The sequence below is a fragment of the Anabas testudineus genome, chromosome 6 (assembly GCF_900324465.2).
Source record: "Anabas testudineus chromosome 6, fAnaTes1.2, whole genome shotgun sequence".
Classification (NCBI taxonomy): Eukaryota; Metazoa; Chordata; class Actinopteri; order Anabantiformes; family Anabantidae; genus Anabas; species Anabas testudineus.
The window spans coordinates 3825721-3841716 of record NC_046615.1 but is presented as its reverse complement, the minus strand read 5'-3'; the positions used below and the strand labels follow the sequence as shown (position 1 = coordinate 3841716).

Genomic DNA, 15996 nt, shown 5'->3' with positions numbered 1-15996 from the left:
TGTTCGATTCAGCTCATTTGTGTGAGCACACACTCTCCGTACATGTAAAACATGTGGCCATTTATCCCAAATTTAGCTTTTCACATAAACAAAGGAGGTCAATGTTGTGCATGTTTCTTTGTAAGATGATGATTTGTCTGATTGCCAAATGTCACGAAGGAACAAGAAAGATTTTAAATGCAATGGAAATATCGTTCAACTTATTGCTTCAGCTGAATCCAAACTACACATTTGATATGAGACCTTAAACCTTCTACATTTGCATAATCCCTCGTACTTTTTTACACACTATAATAAAACTTTGATGAGACTTTGAGATGGAAGTGTAAAGGAGTGCAGTGATGAGGAGGCAAATTTACTAAGTAGTTATAGAGGACCTGAAGGGGCAGAGATACTCTGGCGACACCTGCTGACCAAGACACACTCCTCTCTCTTAATATAGATGCATTTCTATGTTGCAACTGTGTTTGCAGGAGATTACAGCCAGTGTAGAAGGTGGGGGGGGTGTTGTGAGGGGAAGCTGAGGGCATGCTTTACATACACCAGATGTCCAGATAATTACAGCAGGTTTTATTGTTCACACACTGTAATTTGAAAAAGATTTATCATCTTAGCAGAGCAATCCAATTAATCAGCATTTAACGCTGCTCGTTGTTCTTATCGGAGGCAGCAGACGCTGTGTGGTGGTGTCTCAGCTCAGGTGTTCCTGGATGTTTTGCATCTATAAAGCACTCGTTACTCTAAAATAGCAGACATAAAATCAGTCATGTTTCTATGCTTGTCACTGAATGAAAGTGGTCGATGCTTATGTTTTTCATCAGACCAGAAGATGCGTAAATACGCACAGAACAGCGCCATTTTTCAATTGAACTATGTGTCACTGTGGAGTTTATTATGATCGTATCTAGTGTCATTATGTTTTTCAGTTAAGTGTCCCGTAATATATCCCTAGTGAATGAAGAGAATAATACTAATCGATGCTCATTGTTCAGGAAACATGGTCAGTTCGCTTAAACTTGGTATGAACATGTGTTAGTGTGCACAGGAGATGGAGAAGAACTAAATCATCATGTTCCTTGTTTATTTTCACTGTCGTTTACTTCTAACTATCTAACTTGACGATGTCTTTCAGCTCTCATTGAGTTTTATTGTTATCATGTTATATTTCACCAGGAGGAACGTTTGCAGGTTCCCTGAGAGGCTGCTCCATGTGTGAGATCCACACACACACACACACACACACACACACACACACACACACACACAGACAGCCTGCGCGGCTGCACTGATGCGTGTGTGTGTGTGTGTGTGTGTAGTAAGGGAGGGTTGGCTCTTATTAATGTGCGGAGCTCCAGTTTGGACCTTCCCTCGCCTCAAGTGAAGGAGACAGCTGCCTGCACCCGAGCTTGGCTATTTCACCACCCCCCGCTGCTCCCAGGCTCCCTATCAACAGACTGATCCGAGAGCAGCAGCTCCTCTCTCCGCGTCACCGCGGTGCGCCCCAGACGCGCTCTCTGCACTTCGGGATGGACTCGTCTTCTTCTCCTTGTCTTCACCTTTACCACTGACGGTGACGCTGTGATAGTTTGCTGGGAGTTCGAGTGGAAGCAGCAGATCATCCGGTCCGCCGGTCCACCTTTCCTCTACTGGCTTTTTTATTTTTGATTGAACTACCACTCTCAGTGGGCTGCACTTCCGAAATGGGAATGTATTTGCATCTGCTGCTTCTGCAGTACTATTTCGTCTCCAGTTTTCTGTGCAACGCCGTCGCTTTCGTTGAGGAGCCCGTCGGAGGCAGGTCGGACGGGTACTGCGGGCGGATCCTCCGGGCGCAGACCCAGGGGACCCGGAAGGATGGGCACCACGAGTTCAAGCTCAGAGTGGAGGGATACCCGGAAACCTACGAGCCCGGCAAAACCTACAGAGGTAGAGTTGGTTTTGACAGTGTATTTGCGCAATCCGCGCGTAAACCTGCGCCAAATGTAACAAAGTTAAGTTGAGGGGAAAAAAAAGGCACGCCTAATCTGAAATAACTTCCTTCTACCTTTATTTAATTTTCATCTGGAGTGTGTACCCACTAACCTTTTACCTGATAGCCATAGTAATCCACCTTTTTATTAGGAATTGCAGCCTTGAGGACGGAATTTCCAAACTACCCACTCTGCCTACCCTGGCTCCTGCAAAGAGGCTACTGATAAGGCTACTTAGAACTACAATGTCTGACCCATATTCACTCCCTTTTTATTGCTCAAGTACACACACACACACACACACACACACACACACACACACACAGATCTGGATCCCTACAAATTTATTCATATAAATTAAAATAACAAGGATGAAAATCAAAGGTCACATTGTCTCCACACTGAGATCATATGCAACTTTTTGCCTGCAGTACCACACTTCAGCTATTTGAATCAGATATCATGGAGCTGTGAAGGACATCACCTGAGGAAAAAAGTAGTTATTACTCGAAGTTCACTTTTTTAAAAAATGGACGTGCCAAGCAATGTGGGTGGAAGCAAAATTCCACCCACATCTTATTATATTGCTCCTGTTCCCCGGCTGTTCACCTCATTGAAATCCCTGCAAGAGATTTATAAGCTCGTTTTCTATTCTAGTGCGTGATGCTGCCTCTGTTTACAACGATCACTCTCCCACGTCACACTGACACTAACAGAACTGCAGATTTTATGCACATCATCTGCTGCGACCCTGTGTCATGTGGTGTGACCCTCTACTTGCCCTTGTGTCTCTGTGAAGTTAATGCACACACACACTCTCTCCTTCCGTTTGCAGTGGTCCTCCTGGCAACCAGCCCTTCTTATTTCAGAGGCTTCACGCTCATTGCACTGAAGGAGGGCAGAGAGGGTACCACAGACGATGACTACACTGGACAATTCCAGGTAAGGATACGTGGACGCTAAGTGAGAGGAAAAGACCTCGGCATGCTGAATGTGCTCTCAGCTTTCTGGGAACATTCGCAAAAGATGAACTCATTTGCATCTTTTAATGCACACGGGAATTGACTTAGCTGCTCCCTGCCGTCTTCTGATATGGAGGTTAAAGGAGGTGTTGCTGACAGATGCGACACAGCTCCCCTGGATGAAGGAAGGCAACTGAGCTCTCCTGTTGTGGCAGAGAAGAAAAGCGAATTTTGTTGCCTCTTTGGTGCTGCTCTTCCTGGTTGAGGCACACACGGCATCCTTCCTGCTAAGCAGCAGATATTTCCTCCAGAGGAAAGAAGGAGAGAAGCAAAGGAGGACAAAAAGAAGCGAGATAAACAGAGAGATTTAGGGAGAAGGCAGGAGCTGGATGTGAGATGTTTGGTTCAGTAGTAATGTAACTCTCACTGAGCAGCAGGGAGCTCCCGAGGAGAGAGCCAGACTTCCTCAATTACTGCTCGGTGTAAACAGGAACACACATCTTTAGCTGTGTTTCCACACACTGATCCCAACCAGAGTCTTACCAAACAGAGCTGCAGGCTGATTTCCTGTAGCCAATATACCGAAGAGAAGACTGAGAAAACGTGGCTTCTCTGTTCCACCAGATTTGACTTGGAAACAAATAATACTGTTGGTTGAGAGTTTGCTGGGATATTGGCTTCCCAGCATGCAGTCTGTTGGCAACACCTGTGTTTGCCAGAACCTCAGTCATATAGTTTGGCTGGTATTTTGACTGCTACTATCTCTTTGTTTTCCGTTGATGAAGAAACCAAAGTGACAAAATCAGTTCCTGGGATTTAAATTAATAAGAAATGATTCATGAGATGGTTCGTACCATATTTGTTTTAGGGGGTATTGTATAGCTTTAGTTTATGCTTAAGCACACATCATAAAAAGTACATATTGTGGAGTTTTGAACACTGGTAGCACTAAGGAGGACATGTGGCTCTCTCCGTACTCTACATTTGAGCATTCATTTCAACGTGAATGTCTCTAAGTTAAATAGAAGTAGTTTACTTTGTGCTCCACCAGAGGGCACTATTAAAATTCAACATCAGCTTGACCAATTGCATTCTTTCTAACTTTTGGGTTAAAATAGATCACTGGGAATTAGGTTGTAGTGCCATGGGTGTAATAAGGAGAACTGGATGATGGAACAAAACATGGTACTTATATTATAATCCTACAGCTCATTTAGATTTTCAAAATTACATTGGACTGAGATAATAAAAAAAGTAAATTCACATAGTTTGTGATGCTTAAAAAAATTTTAATGTATGTATAAAAGATATTTAAAACTGTATCCACCATTTTATAGCCACTCCTTTTGACGTAATTCTCCTCTAAGATGTTGCAGTACCACGGTTTGGCCACTGCTACAAAGTAGCTTCACAGCCCGGTGCCACCCTGGCAGCTTGGGTAGCGCACGTCAATTTCAATGCATGTAGACTGTACGATTGCAACACCTACTGAATCTATGATCCATCGCCACCGCTACAGTTTTTAACAATAAAGTCGCTTGCTGCGTTGATCAGTGCACCATTTATGTGGCCTTCTGTTTGGTTGGTTAGAAGACGTTGTATCAGCAATAACATTGTGAGAAAATCACACCTTTGGTTGCCATGTTCACCATGTTTGAACCTCTCTGATGGTGCGATGTAAGAAAACGCCACAGGGTAAGGTGTAGTCTACACTGTCCAAAAGGGTGTGGACATCTGAACAACATATGTGGATACTTGAACACTGGCATTAATCTGCATCCTCTGCTTGACTGGAAGTCTTTTCACAAGATTTGGGATTTTCTCCCATTCAGCCACAAGAGCAGTAGTTAAGTTAACCACTGATTTTGGATGCGAAGGCCTCTTTTTGTAGTCGCTGTTCCGTCCCAAATGCCAGTCAAGTTCTTTCACACCAAATTGGAAAATCCATTTTTTCTGGTGGCTTTGTGCCGTGTGTGTGTCATGTTGAAAACAGGAAAAGATATTTCCCAAACTCGTTGCCACAAAATTGAAAGCACATTGTTGTCAGAGTATCTCTTAATTGGAACTAGGGCCCCAGAGCATGAAAAACAGCGGTGAGTGGCATCCACATCGGTTTTAGTTTAAAAGCATGTTTTGCAACCAGAAAGTCACTAAGTCCTAAACCAAAGAGGTATTTACTTTCAGCTGCTCAAGAAATTCACTTTTTCCATTTAAAGTTGGACCAAATTTAAGTAAAATGGCTAAAAAGGTTTTAATTAGAGCAGCAATATTTTAGCACTTTTCTTAAACATTAAAACATTAAAAAACAAACAAACTGCGTTATTCGTCCTCATATGTAGGTGTATACAGATTTAAATTAAGATGGTGATTAACAATTTGTTTCAGATGAACTATTTGTGAGTCTTGGCTGAGGTGTTGGTTCTTTGAGTGCATTCAAAAAAATGTATCGATTGCCTGGCAGTCCCTTTGCTCCATAGTAGCCATATAAAGGTATGTTAATGTTTACTACTATAGTGAGATCTGTGTCTCCACAGTGTGTTTGTCATCTCTCACACTCAGATCAGGACAGATTTGCTTCAATTTGAATCAGTGTCTACACAGGCGGGGTAATGGCTCATGATTTACTCGTGTTATACACCCGTGTGATGCAAAGTGTATTATTAGGTCCAGCTCTCGTTTCCTGTGTTGTGTATTCCACTTCCAAAACTTAATCTACCACTCATAACTGAGCTTGAACACCTCTTATGTGGACACACACAAGGCACTGGAGCCGCTCCTGCTCTGTATGAGATGCCGAGGTCAAACTACAGCCAAGGAAGAGTCATAAAAAACAGCAGGAGGAGCAAAATGAATGAATAAATGAGTGAATGAATGAATTAACAAACAACGAAATGCTATGCTAAACCTCAGAGACGCAGTCTAACGCGTACGCAGTGCATCTGCAGTGTGTTATCTTTAGCGTGCATAATTTCTTTGTTGCTAATAGATTCATTCATCCATTTATTCATTTCTTTTGCTCCTCTCGCTGTGTTTTTTGCGACACATCCCTGGCTCTGGTTTGACCTCTGTATCTCACAGCAGCATTGCCTCTGTGTCTACTCTCAGCTTTACCAGACATAAATTATCATCAGCAGTCTTTGCATCTAGACACACTGAATCACAAAGCATGAACCAAAAAGACAAGTGAACACATTGATTCAGCACAATGACACAACAACTTCTCAAACTAATTGGGTGTCGGTCTGTAATAATATGTTTTTAGGTTTTGAATGTTGAGAGTTATTTAATGTGAGCTCCTCAGGCTGGATAAAGAAAGATCAAGCGGTGGATGTTCATTTCTCTGCACAGAGTTCAGTCGCTGTCCTGCCTGAAGATGTTTCTGTGAATAAGTTTGTTACATTCAAACAAACATGGCAACATTTTACAGTATGAGTCACAAAATTGTGCTTAGTGAAATAAGGCTAAGTGTAATGGCTGGAGATGCCAGGACGAAGAAGCAGTTAATGGTGAATTACTAGAGATTAGACTGGAAGTGGTACTGGTCCTTGAACGATTCAGTATATTGTAATAGTATTTTTGAAAGTTTGATACAAAATTGACACTGTTAAGTTTCCATTATGTAGAATCATGTAGTCCCGTCATTAAATAACCACATGCTCCTACTGCTGACTAATGCTTTCACCTTCTTCCACCCACTTGCCTTTAATATGTTGTGTGAATAAAGTTACGTTGCCCTGAGCAGTGCAGTAGGAGACCGTCTTTCCCCTAAGGCTACCTTGCTGTATGTGCGGGCTGCTGCCGCCGTTCAGTTCATCAGAATAACCAGTGCAAGACATTGAAACTGGCTGTGCAGTTGCTGGTACCAGCTCTTGTACAGACTCGTTCTTCCTCGACACTCGCTGTACATGCTGAACTGAACTGCAGACTTTTATGCCAAAGAATGCTGAACACACTGGAGCACGGAGGGTCACCTGACTTGGTTCACACACTAGAGACAGCGGAGCCAGTGCTACAGCTCGTTCCTGCTGCTGCAGTTCGCTTCAGTTGCGCAACTATTAGTACCCATTTTATTTGTTTACCCTTTGTTACCTTGGTTGATTTTAGATTAGTTCTAAAATCAAATTCTTTCAGTACAACATACATACACATACGCATTTTGTGACCTGAAAGGCGTACAACACAGAGTGCTAGAAAACACGCGATACTAGTACTTTTAAAATGTCCCGACCCAAGAATCAAACTGGTTTTACTATATTAATGAATCAAAAGTGACATATCTGTAAATCCACATGTGAACCATTACTTTTTAATTTTCAGTTATAAAAAATAATAATTGGATTTGTTTGTTGACATAGTGCAGAAAACTCTGACATTGTGTAGGGTGAGATAAAACAGCACAGTCTCTTGAGTAACCTGAAATGAGGTGATGTGGACACTTTAAACTCCTTCACTGTAAACTTCAAACTGAAATCATTTGATTTTCATCAAAAACATCTAATCATCACACCTACATGACATGCTGTATACAATATTCACATCCACATCATAGTATATTATAATAATGTATGAAGCTGCACTGTATCCTAAGCTAACATGTAATGCCTTTGATTTCTGCTCCATGCACAATAAACAGCTCTTGGTCTCAACCTCAGCGTCCCAGCAGAGTTTGGAGTGAGGCTGAGACCAGGGAATAGGCAGCGAGCAGAAACTGGAACAGTGTGGGCTCAGCTCGAACTCAATTCAATTTGACAATCTGGCTTCGCAATCTGTTTAATACATATTGGCAAATCCATCAGACACTTTTTGTTCTGTAATTGACAGTTGTAATTGACACTTTTATCCACATGTGGAAAACGATTAAGGCCTCTGGAGATAAGCTGCCGTCAAAACACTGTCGAATGTTAAAAGAATATATTTGGTGTTGGAAAGTTCTGAAAAGTTTGAGTGCACAAAAAGAGGCGCCCTGCGCGCCGCTATGCTATCTCATGAAAACTTTACTTTTGGTTCATTTAGTATCACAAATTAGTTTTATAATGATTCCATTTATTAAATACACCATCCTTTGTGTCCCAGTTATATTAGCGAGTCGATAAGAGAAGACGCAGCATGACAGTGAGTCTGGCTTTTTATCTAAATGACCTCAATCCATCAAACTCAGCTTCTCTTTATCAGAGACGTTTACATAATAATACTTATGTAAAATGAAGTTTATGCAGTGATTCATATTCCTGACAGTTTATTTTCCACAAGTTAATTATGTGGCTAGTCTTGCAATGTCATGATTGTTATTGTGCAGCAGCAGCAGCACAGTTGTTGTTCCCCGTACGGCCGTTGTCTCTCCTGGTTCTCGGATACGTGGTTATTTCTGGCAGCTGTCCTGGAATGTGCCTGCCTGCTGCTGCACTCAAACACCACAATGGAAAGTCATTGCTCATTGTTTTTTTTATTTTTTTTTCTTAAACAATAATCTGCTCTTTGTCCCCGTTACTGCTAATAAAGGACTTCGGTCTAAATGCGTCAGACTTGAGAGACTATTTCTGTGAGTGTGCATCTGAGTGAGTGTGAAAGACTGTGTCCGCTCTCATTGTTTGGTTGGAGATGTGTGCCTTTGTGCTTACATTTGCACCAAATGGGCATCTGGGTATACATGCGGGTCTGCGTGTGTGTGTTTTTCCCAGCCCCGCTTGCATTAGTGTGGGACGTGGGTCATATTTAACTAGGCCAGCAGTGTGTTATTGCTCTGGGAGACAAACGGAGCTTGTTTGGATAAGGAGAGAGATGAGCAGACATGAGATATTATCTTCTTTTTTTCAGCTAGAGATTATCTGGGGTTCTGAGTTTAGCCGGGGATAAACAAACCCAATCAGTTTAAAGTACCATAGCTAAGTCATAGGTTTCACATTGAGGCAATTATGCAAGACAAGCAGAGCTTAGAAGGCTTTAAAGAAAAGGTTGTGTAGGATGTGTGTGGAGTTGCAGTGCTGGTGACCTGATATGTAGCGTAATCACACTCAAATGTAATCCTTCAGCAATTATTTTCTCTAAGTACTCAAAGACTGATGCACGCTGAGTCTTTCACCCCTCTTTGTTTTCTGGTAAATGAAAGTTTACAAGGACAATCGTGTGTGTGTGTGTGTGTGTGTGTGTGTGTGTATGTTTACTCGAAAGAACTTCCAGCAATGCCCGTGAATAGTTTACACAACTTTTGTTTATTATGCTTGACGAGCTGGTTTATTCAGATGCTCGAGGTTTGCATAAGTAAAGCTGTACTCCACACTGATTATGGCTTATTACATACATAATGCATCGAGACTATGAGTGCAAGGCCACTGTTACGGCACCTTTTCATGCATCCAATTAAATAGATTTTTAGTCATTGAAAACATCTAGTTTATGCTCATTATGCTAATCAGTCCCACAGATAATCTAACGTAATGTTTGTCCAAGCTATATCCCAAACTTTTACATTTGCTGTTCGGAGCACTTTGGCGTACGGCAGCATTTTCTCTGCACACAAAGTCATTTTCATTTTTCTGACAGCAGCAAACTGCTGTGTGCTTTTAATTGACTCATTTGTTTCTGCAATGATTCAAAAACAGGTTCGCACTAGTAATGTGCTATCTCCATGTAGTCATCCCAAACAAATGTAGCCACAATTTAGACCAGATCCCTCACTGGCTTCACACACAGGCAAACATTGCATGGGGGGAAAAACATCACAGTGGGAAGAATTTTGCATCGAAGGATCAATTTCAATCTGCATGAAAACATCAACATTTAGCTTGTCTAATAAAGGCTTAGTATTAGTATATTATGTAATATAATTGTGTGCTATGCAGTACCGGTCAAGCACAACAGCTTGTAAAAGAAAACTACCTTTGTTTGGTGTTATAAAAAATGTTTCCGCTCAGTTAGTGTTAGTGTTTGAAAGCTAAAAGCGATTGAGGATGGCCGCGGTAGTCTCAACAGCTTTGTGACTCAGCCTTGGTCTGAGCAGGAGTCTATCTAGTTTATTCATGTTGTTTCTCGTTGACAATAGCCTAAACAAACCATAGCGGACATATTCGTACGTGCATTAGCCCACATGACTGTGAATGACTGTGCTTATTTAGTCAGAAGAATATTGGCCTCTCAGGCTTAATGTCTGTGTGAGGTTCAATTGTTAACATGATACCTGCTGAGTGAGGCTCCCTGTAGCTATAATAACCAAAATAAATAAATAAATAAATTGCTTTAAGTTGTCTCTTTCCTTTCTGATTAGGCATGGAAGTTCCTCTTAACACCAAGTGAGCCAGAGTATACAGTGTAAACTAAAACAAGCTCAGGCACCAAGTACCCAGGGGAAACTGATGGTGATTTACAAAGCATGACCCCTTTTCGTGCAGAGATTAAGGTGGGAAAACAATGAGTTGTGTTTAGAAATTAGAAATATTTTAGCTGTAAACCTCGAGTCAGCTGCCTAGAAACAGAAATGATGGCATCAGTTGGAAAAAGTGTTTGATTTTGTTGGAGTGCATCATCCAAATAGCATGCAGTCTTGTATAAAGAAGAGGAATCTGGGTATTTGGACTGTGGAAGAAGAGAAAGCTGGAAAGGGTTACAAGTCAGGCAGATCATGCACAAATGGAGAACGCTGAGCACCAGGAGTGGTCCACCAACAAAAAAAGATGAGCCACAACATAATGTTAATGCTATGGCTGACTGGTGGATTATCCAGATTCAGACATGGCTCAGGTAAAAATCTAGTGGAATCAAATCTTTGGAAGCTCCAGCACAAATGTGTTGCCTCCTAAAAAAGTCTTTCACGTTACCTTGTTGCATTTTTTATACGTCTGTGTTATTTTGTGTAGTCCCTGTGTGTGTTCTTGAGTCAAGGTGGCAGACTCTGTTGTTATCAGAGCTTTTCACACCATAACCGCCCCCCCCCAAACCCTCGATAACGCCAGTGCAAGAAAACAAGGAATGAGAAAAGGGCACGATGGAGAGAAGGTTAGGAAAGAAATCATTTGAGCTTTATTTTGCAAGTAGAATAGAGTCGGCCTGTATCTAGTCTGTACGAACACAGACAAACACAAACACTCATTGATTTGAAAGCTATCCCCGCATTACAGCTCCCAGAAACCTGCTCTTAAATTGACCCCTGTGAAACATTGTACCATTAAAGTGTGGATATAACTTTAAAAAGTGGATTTTAAAAAAGAGCTTAGGGGTCATTTTTATATCCAACAGAGCTAATGAACAATGCACTCCCTCTACACCGCTGTTGTTTTGTGTAATTGAATGCCAAAAGCCACAAAATTGGCTCCATTTGCTAGGAAGAAACCTATATATATATATATTATAGATGTATACTCGCACACACACAAAGCCCCTGTTTTTTTAACAGAGCAGTAGTTCGGATATGTGACACTGTTGCCTTGGTTGGGTGGCTCAGACACAAAATGTAATATGATGCAATGCTGGTGATAGCCCCAAGATCTCAGCAGCATTCTGCAGTAATAGTACAGCTTTGATTGATGGAAAGCTCAAGGCGAAATGTCGTCGCCTCCGAGGTCTTCATCAAGACAAGGGAACTTTGTTGCTTTCTGAAATAAGCTCATCTTCAAGTGTTGACGTGACATTTCAATCTATCTGTCTGTCTGCCAGTTTCCCTCCCGAAAAAAAAAATACATCTTTGCACTCGAGTCCCAAAGGTTTTAACTGTATTCAGTCCTTTGTAACTGCTTTGCATTTAATTACCAACCCGCAATGTGTGCGCACGCAGCAACCGACAAACACACACACACATTTACACACACTGTCACTCTCATTGTCAGTTTTCTTCAGGGATCCTGGCTGCCTGTTCAAGCCTGAGTTTGCCTTGTCTGTCTCCCGATCGGCCTCTTTGTGTGTGTGTGGGGATGTTGTGTGTGTGTGTGTGTGTGTGTGTGTGTTTGAAGAGGACTCTGCGTTTGCTTGTGCAGGCACTCTGAAGCATCTGTGTTTACCGTCTCAACAGAGAACGAGAGGCTGAGAGATAGAGATTGAGATAGACAAACCATGGACACACACAGACATCTAGCTTCAGCAGTGAAAACAAACGTCCCTTTGCCAGTCTTCCCACACTGGCTCTCTTCCTCTTTGTCTGTCTCTCTTTCTGCCCGTCTTTCTATCCCTCACACACTCCCCATTTAAAGCGATGGCATAACACTTTAATGTGGCTAACTTGTTCCGAGTCTGACTGTTTACATAAAAAAAACTATTTAATTTTCCAGATTTGAGACTTTTGGACTCATCTGTCCTGATTCAACAGACTTGATGTAGACATTAACTTAGGACTGGTCTGTCTATAATGTGATCATTTACAAACAAAACAGTCATGACAGTTTAAAACTTGGGACCGATGTTCTGTCTTCGGATTGGACTTGGCTGCAGTGACTTTCAAAGCTTGTCTTTACTTGGGACTTGACTAACCCGTTTTGAATGTGTCTATTTAAATGAAAGAAGTAAACTGAGAAAAGGGACCTGGGACTTTTGGGACCTTGGGACTTACCTGTCACCGGACTTGACATTTGAATGTCTTATTTTGAAACTTCTCTCTGCTGATTTGGGACTTGACCGTGTTTAATTTGTGTTTTTCTGTCTTGGGGCTTAACAGATTTAGAAAACAAATTGCAATGTGTGTTGCTATTTGATTGTCCCAGCTTGGGGCCTAATTGGGGATGTGACTGCCTTCACTTGGGATTTGAGTAATTAAACTGCACTAAACTGCACTGGGACTTCATTGTGGAATAAATAAGCACTTTCCTGTGTTTGTGTCTGGGTAGCCATTTCCAAGTTTAGGATTTGAGGCTTGCCTGTCTTGTTTTGGAATTTAGCTGACTCAGCAGATGTGAGTTTCATGTTTCTTGGCGTTGAACATGACTTGAGGTTTGACAGTCCTGAATCTGGGCTTGATTTACTTGATTTGTGATTATGCATAAAACAAAGATTTGTGTTCTTGTGGTGCTTGATCATCTGAGTTTAGAGGACTGATTTTAATCTGAACCTGGTGCTTCATGGGGGCCGTGTGTGACCGTCTGTACTTTTGGAAAACTTGGGAGTTGACATTGTTAACTCTGGTCTTAGCTATCTTAAATTCAAACAGACTGTCTTGAATTTGGCATTAAGGACAATCTTACTTTTTTTTATTGTTGTTTGAATTCAACTGACTGCAGGGCTGACCAGTACCCAGTGATGGGCACCTTTACACATATTATTCATATACTCTGACACTGCTGTGTTATTGCTCACGTGTGTATATATATATCTATCTGAGCCAACAACATCATCATTACAGAACAAAAGCTGTAATTCTCTTATGTCTAGACAGAGTCTTTGTATTCAAGTATTATTCTTATACGGGTTCTGTTTCAGTTCAACTTGTTAGTTTTAATCTATCTCCATATCCTCTCTCCAAACTGTCTTTTCTTACAGTCTTCACTTTTCTCTCTCCTTTTCTTCTCTTATCTCTTTTATGTGGCTCTCCCCACTCTCCGTCTGTCTCTCTCTTTCTTTCCCTTTTAGCCAGTGGTTTGTGTCTGCTTTTGACTGACAGAACTTCAAACTTGGTTGACACAAAGTAAACCAAACTGTGAATAAGTGAATAAGGAGGCATGGGGAAGTCAATACACAAATCTACAGAGGATTTCTAGAAACTGAAAAGGAAAGAAAGCGCTGCCTGGTGCGTTTGTCCCCTTTTTAATGTCCTATCAGGAGTTTGAGGCTGGGTGTTAGGTCATTGTTATTGTTGAGCCGAGGCAGCTGGAGAACACTAGCTGCAAGGTCATAGGCCATATGTGCATGTGTGTCTGTGTCTGTGTGTGTTTAGTCTTTAAAATGTCTGAGAAGTTCCAAGTTCTGAGGGGACTGGGCTAGACGTGTCTTGAATACACAAGACTGTTATTATCCAAAGCCTCCTTAGGAACTTTGAGAATCTTATTCTGTCAAACTACTTTTGGCTTGAGTTAGTAAAATCAGTCAAAACAACCACTTAACTTCATCAAATTAGAATCGAATATATAACATATTATATTAGTTTTAGTTGGATTGGCTTTAACAAACATGTTGTTTTAATTCAGTTCCTGTATGAGCCTATTCCTCAAATAAGCTTTTTAACTACACCTCCTGTATTTCCTTTAATAAACCTACAGGATATTTTATGTGGTTATAGCTCAGTGATCAGAACAGAGCAGGAATTTCTGGCACAACTACAGCCACTGCCAATATGCCTGCATGAAGGAAAGCTCACTGAAAAGGTTAGAAATCCAACAGCTCAGTGTAAAGAACAACTTTAATGCTGGACCAATGCAAGACTAGACTAGTCGCTTCCTGTAGCAACAGTTCTAAATCTAATGCTTGGAAATACTGTTATACTGGGTTTCAGGGAAAACAAAAGACAGGTAGATAGTTAGAATTAGTTTAAATAATAAATAAAACATCCTAGTGATATTATCAACAGTAATTTCATTTGATTTTTAATTTGTTCATGCCAAATAATACATGACTTTGTTTCTAGATCATTGATACAGAGGAGACACAGTTCATGAGCAACTGTCCTCCTGCGGTGACGGAGAGCACACCTCGCAGACGCACCAGGATACAGGTGTTGTGGACAGCGCCGCCCACGGGGACTGGCTGCGTTATACTGAAGTGAGTGTCCTTTTTCTCTAATTACGATGTCTCCTTTTAATAGGACTTAGCTTTCCACAAGTTAATATTCTACCACTGCTACAGAACAAAAACTAGACTTTTAAAATTGAACAATTGTTCCCAGTGAAGATTTCATCTTTTTGATGTTACTTAATGCAAGTTGCAATCAGAGCTAGTTTTAAAATGTTCCAAAAGCTCCATCATCCACAATTTAATGTCATTTACTAAAAAGCATGGCAACAATAAGCTATGATGGTGCTAAATCCAACCTAAAAGTAGAGGAATAAGCAAATATAATGAAAATGTTTTTGCATTGAAGGTCTACCATGCTGCACACTCTCAAGTCTGACTTGTGAGCAATAAAATCAAACGAAACTATGCTAAAAATGAAAGGTGACATAAGGTGACACAACCACAGTTATGATCCTAGAAGTCATATGCAGTAATTCCACAACAGCAGGAGCATGTGCTCCTTCTATTTACAGTCATTTTCTTTTACTTGTAAAACCATGAAAAGACATCAATTAATACTAAGTAACTACGGCTTGGTCATTTTTTTTTTTACTAATAGTGTTACAGGGAACACATTAAGAAAACTAATGCCAGGTGTTTCTCCAGAAGCTATGACACACACTATGGTTTGGGGGAATGGGGCCGACACTACAATAAAGAGACAGATGATAGTTATTGGGGGCAATTTGTGGTTCGAAGCAGGTGTGACTCTAAACCTCCACTGTGTTATTTCAAGAGTGGTGCATGTGTGTCTGTGTTTGACCTTAGTATGAAATGATTGTGTTAAGTGGCTACAACAACTCCAAGAATAATGTGAAAAATGTTGACTATGCTGTATCATGAGAAGGGCTGGTACTAAATTTAAGGGTTTCACAAAATGCCAGTGACATTGTTTTTTCAGTTATTTGGGTGTTTCGTTCTAAAAAATTCAGATAGTTTGTGATACCAGTAGTGGAGTGGTAACTGAGACAGATATTCATGATGATTTAGCATAGAGCTCTACCTGTTAGTGTCTCAAGCCAACATATCACGTGGTAAACACAACCCTCACATCTGAACAGTTGATCTCATAAAGTTGATTATTACTAAATTCAAGCCATTTTTCTGAGAACCAAAGCAGCAAGCAGGGCCATGAACTGAACAATGAGCTGAAGGATGCCTAGGTGCTCTGTAGGACTGAGAAGGCAGGGCTGGAATGATAATTAGTGGCCCTTGTGACCACTGTCATGTTACATTTTTACATTTAATTCTTTGTTAGTGTAAAAAAAAAAAGATTATTGCAGCTTTAGGAATGACTGTAGACACGCAGGTGAAATTACTGCATTTCTGCCTAGCTAGGTGCCTGGTTTAGCAATAAAAAGAAAAGTGCCACAGAGTGTAAC

General features: G+C 41.0%; 1 protein-coding gene across 1 annotated transcript in view; it reads left to right on the top strand.

Moving 5' to 3' along the window:
* The first annotated feature begins 1333 nt into the window (after nucleotides 1–1333).
* Nucleotides 1334–15996, top strand: part of spon1b (spondin 1b) — a 74715-nt gene continuing 60052 nt past the window's right edge. Inside the window, exons 1-3 of the mRNA XM_026365293.1 lie at nucleotides 1334–1926; nucleotides 2806–2912; nucleotides 14469–14602. Coding sequence (XP_026221078.1) covers nucleotides 1701–1926; nucleotides 2806–2912; nucleotides 14469–14602 — 467 coding nt within the window. The 5' untranslated portion in view covers nucleotides 1334–1700. The remainder of the gene's footprint in view (nucleotides 1927–2805; nucleotides 2913–14468; nucleotides 14603–15996) is intronic.